Below are 5,000 nucleotides of genomic sequence, written 5' to 3'. Positions count from 1 at the left end.
GTGACTGGCTTTCCATGTGGTATCTGTGCATCAATTGGCCTTTCATCTGATACATGTTTCCGTAAGTCGTAATGTAATGTGATAACCCTGACATTCATTTCCGTTACGGAAAATCGCACAGAATTATTCTTCAATAATTAATCAAGAGGGTGAGTGGTCTAGACTTTCAATTATAAATCATTCATCTGCACGACAGTTTCTAATATCGATTAATTTCCTGAGGGTAATTAAGTGATGTCTCCTTCACGCCTTTTGACAACCGGAGGCGCATGCGCAGAAGGCAGGGAGTCGATACTTTCACACTTGCCGTCTATATGAGCGCGGGCGGGCGAGCTTAACCTCAAAGAGAGCCACTCCTTCGGACAGCCATGATCATCCACAGGGTAGGTGCCGCCCTCCGTCCCTCGCGCTACTTGGGCTTTGTTTACTCTTGGAGAAATTCCCTTTGTGATGTCTCTGCATGTGGATCTCTCTTAAGTAATGGGGGGTTCATTCAGTGCTCTAGATAGTTTTGCTTCGTCTTAACGCTGCGTGAAAAGTTCGTTATTATTAGTTCCTGAAGGAAAGGCATCGCCGGAATGTATGTATCTAGTAGATTTTTGTTTCTAAGTAACCGTGAGTGAAGGCTAAATGTAGGTAGTGCCTATAAATATATTCATTACCATGCCGCTTCAGTTATCCGAGCCGTTCGTCGTTGGCAGGCTAGTTTAAAGTAATGATGAAGAATATTTACGTTGTTCTTGTGACATTTTTTCTTTTGGAAGCATCATATGATCAATTCTATATTCATAATATCGTGTTTTTTTATTTACTTTGTATCATCGAGCATTACATATCGGTTTATTCGCGTTGCGAGATCCTGCGTTTGCGCAAACTATTTCCGTAGAAGCCAACTGTATGGAAAGATCAACGGATGACAACACAAATTGCATGGCCAAATTGTGACGCCAAGAGTGACGAAATATCAGGTAAAAAAAAGGAACACGGTTCGCGTGCTATGACAGTAAACAGTGGGACCGTAAAGTACGTGCGTAAAGTACTGTGATATCGTCATCCCTTCAGCGTGCGAGAGAAAAGCCACGAGGTCTCCGATGAATGACAGTGACTAGGAAAGCGTGAGTGACAGACGCGGGGAAAGGGTCGAGGTTTAGAGGGATGTGAAAAAGTGAAACAAGTGGCCACCGTGAGGGACGGAACCGCAAACCATCTGACGTGTGAAGTATGAACCAATTAAATGTGGCTGAGAAGCAACGGAAATTGTTCTCAACTTTATGTTGACAACTGATGACTCTTACCTATCTGAACGGAAATATAAAGCAGGGGCGGATCCATGAATTTAGGCAGGGGGGGAGGTGTCTGGCCAATTACTGGAGGGGGCCAAGCTCCCGATTTGCGTGTTTACGGCGCGCAAACCGGGAGCTTGGTTATGTGTAATGTTGAAAGACCGGTCTTCTGATGTATACACCGTCAGTTTTCTACACTTTTTAATGTAAACCTCATGGTTAAAGACCGTTGGTGGCCGAGAGTAGGGAGGGGGGGTCTTCTGACTTCGGTTTAATGTAAAGTATCCTACTAATGTACATCTTGAAAAATGCTCAGATTGATTTTCATATCGATAATCGAGGAAAGCCTGATTTCCGTGTGTCTGCCTTCGAGACATTGATCTATGGCTGCAAATACACGAATCTCACACGTTTAAATGCCTTACACCACATCAGGAGTGATACAGTAGTTTCGAGACTGCGACCCGATGTTTGCATCATGGAATAAATCAATTTCCTAAATAATTGATCAACATAATTCAGTAGAATGCGAAATACAATCATAAATACGCTAGTCAAGAACGAGCAAAAAGGAAACTGATCCCGCAACCCACACCTCTGACCTTGCCGGCGCGACGGAAAAGCCTCGATCTCGAACCGAACGGGCTCGAAGCTGCATCCCAGCGGCGGCGGCGGTTGATAATAGAGCGTGACGCCGTGGTTGGCTCCGACACGGCGGTGAACATCTGGCTTCGAGCCACACCTGCCGGGGACTTTCACCCGCAGGAGATCGCTGTGAGGTAAAGCGGGAAAGTTATTGGTGCAACAACCTCGGAGTTCGGCGGGAGGAGGAGGAGGGTCTGGGGCGCCAGTGTCAGCGAAAGTAACCGCGGTTTTGCTAATGGCTCTTTTCCTTTAATGGTGTGGAAGATGGCTTTGTTGCCGGTAATTGTTACAGATAACCACATAATGTGTATATATGTATACGTATGAATATATATATATATACATATATATTTATATTTATATATATATGTATGTATATATATACACATAGATGTATGTGTATATGTAGATGTAAACACACACACACACACACACACACACACATATATATATATATATATATATATATATATATATATATATATATATTTATATATATGTATATATATATATATATATATATATAGTATATAATATATATATATATATATAATATGTGTGTGTGTGTGTGTGTGTGTGTGTGCATTTACATATATGTATATGTATATGTATATGTATACATATATGTATGTATGTATATAATATATATATAATATAATATATATATATATAATATATTATATATATATATTTTGTGTATGTGTGTGTGTGTGTGTGTGTGTGTGTGTGTGTGTGTGTGTGTGTGTGTGTGTGTGTGTGTGGTGTGTGTGGTGGTTGTGTGTGTGTGTGTGTGTGTGTGTGTGTATGTATGTATATTTACATATATATATATATATATATATATATATATATATATATATACATATATATATATAGATAGATATATACATGTATAAATATATATCTATATATGTGTATGTGTGTGTGTGTGTGTGTGTGTGTGTGTGTGTGTGTGTGTGTGTGTGTGTGTGTGTGTGTGTGTGTGTGTGTGTGTGTGTGTGTGTGTGTGTGTGTGTGTGTGTGTGTGTGTGTGTGTGTGTGTGTGTGTGTGTGTGTGCGCGCGCGTGTGTGTGTCCGTGTATGTATGAATATGTATATGTGTATATATGGACACACACACTCAATCGTGTTCGCACTTTGTTAATTTTTGTTTACTAATCTTATTCGTTATTTAACAATCGTACTCATTCTTCAACTGCATATAAAAATATTAAACGAATCCACATTGTTTTTCCCCTCAGGTTCTCATCGTCGCTCTGCTGGCCACCTCGGCAACATGGGCTCATCCGCAGCGGCAGCGCCAGTCGCCGCTCTCGATGGGCATGCGCTTCTTGGGCAACATTCGCAACGGCGTCACCAATGCCTTCCAGGGAATCTTTGGCGGTGGAAATACCCGCCAGAATAAGGAACAAGGGCAGGGTCGTCCCTTCCAGCAGCAGCTAGCGCCACGACCTCCTTCTGTTCCGCCGCGTCCCCCAAGCGGCCACGAGGTCGTCCACCACTCGAGCTCCCACACCACGGGTCCCCCTTCCTCCTTCTTCACAGTCGTGCACGAGGCCCCGGAAGCCTCAACGTCATTCCCGGATATTCAGGGTTTCACGGACGAGAGTTTCAAGCCTAGCACGTTCTTCAACGGGAACACTCCCTTCCAAGGTACGGTCGAAGAGGAGGATCTCCCCTTTGTTAATGAGGTAGTGGTAAGCCGGCCGGAGACTAACGCATTCGCACGACCGCCGTCCTTCCTGGTCACCCACGACCCGCAGGCTAGCAAGCATACCCCTCCTTCCCACAATTCTCAGAGTTCCACCTTTTCCTCCTTCGGTAAGTCTCCCCTTGACACCCCTATCCCCTTCGGTAACTCGGCGACCTTTAGCTTAGGGAAACTCAGGGATAATTCCCCAGATTCCTCATTTCCTTTCCGGAATGACGAGGACGACAAGGCTGTTTCGGGGCCTTCTTCCCACACGTCCGTACAAAGCCCACGACCCACTCCTTTCATCCAGCGTCTGAAGCCCACTGTAGGCTCTTCCGCCCGCGTTGAGCCCACCACACGCCCGTTCGTCCACCGCCCACATCCAACCACACGTCAGTTCATCCAGCGAACACAGCCTACATCACGCCCACACTCCGCTCTTAAGCCGAAGCCTTCCAGCACGTTCTTCAAAGCAAGCAGTCAATTCAAACCTTCAGACGAAATCACAAAGGCTCCCAAGAAGTCCTTCACCTCCTCGGTCCCTGCCGAGCCCTCCCCTGTGGAGATCAGGCCCAAATCCCCCTCCCCCTCCCCCACACTCTTCCGCCACACGCCCTCTGGTGTCGTTCACCAGCCCGCCCCCGCCCCCGCCCCCGCCCGCGAGGTGAGGCCCCAGCGGGAGGCCTTCCAAAATCCACCGAGGCCCGCCAAGGTCGGCGGAGGCCACATCAACACCGGGACCAAGATGACCGTCGTCAGTACCCAGAACGAAGATGGCTCCCAGGTAGATTGGTCGAAACGAATTTAAAATCTTTTTGAGCTGAATATAACATACTTGTGATGCAAACCTTTAAATATTACAGGACTCATATCTTGGCGACACATTTTGGGCATGCCTTTAAGCGGTTAAACAATTCCTCAGGCTACGCAAGTCAAGGGCTACGAGTTCGGATACGGCGTGCTGGACGGCGACACCGGGAATCAGTTCTACCACGCCGAGAAGCGCGAGGAAGGACTGACGAAGGGATCCTACAAGATCCAGCTTCCCGATGGCCGCGTCCAGACCGTCACCTACGTGGCCGATGGCAACGGCTTTCACCCCAAGATCACCTACGAGGGGGAGGCGCAGTACCCTGAAGCCAAACCCAAAGACATTGCCTAAATGCATCCATGAGACGACGATATCTATGACCTGTTTAGCGTGACGACCAGACCCATTCTTGCGACCTGCATTATGTGATGACGTTACTTTAGGCCTAAACGAAGGAGAGGAGAGCAATAGAATAGATATGACAGCCAACAGACATCAGACGTGACCTGCATGATGTGTTGACCGGTCAGTCGGACCAATCGAATCCTCCTGCACTTAGTACTAAACT

General features: G+C 46.3%; 1 protein-coding gene across 1 annotated transcript; it reads left to right on the top strand.

Annotated features, from left to right (window-relative positions):
- Positions 1 to 330: 330 nt before the first annotated feature.
- LOC122258501 (uncharacterized) lies at positions 331 to 4,934 on the top strand. Its single transcript, XM_043024493.2, has 3 exons — positions 331 to 383; positions 3,170 to 4,405; positions 4,544 to 4,934. The coding sequence occupies exons 1-3, from the start codon at positions 369 to 371 to the stop codon at positions 4,781 to 4,783; spliced, it is 1,491 nt and encodes a 496-aa protein (XP_042880427.1). The 5' UTR covers positions 331 to 368; the 3' UTR covers positions 4,784 to 4,934.
- Positions 4,935 to 5,000: the final 66 nt, after the last annotated feature.

Source organism: Penaeus japonicus, unplaced genomic scaffold (genome assembly GCF_977035675.1).
Source record: "Penaeus japonicus unplaced genomic scaffold, GWHDUDI00000001_assembly GWHDUDI00000027, whole genome shotgun sequence".
Classification (NCBI taxonomy): Eukaryota; Metazoa; Arthropoda; class Malacostraca; order Decapoda; family Penaeidae; genus Penaeus; species Penaeus japonicus.
The sequence above is the reverse complement of the archived record's forward strand: the minus strand, read 5'-3'. Positions and strand labels throughout refer to the sequence as shown.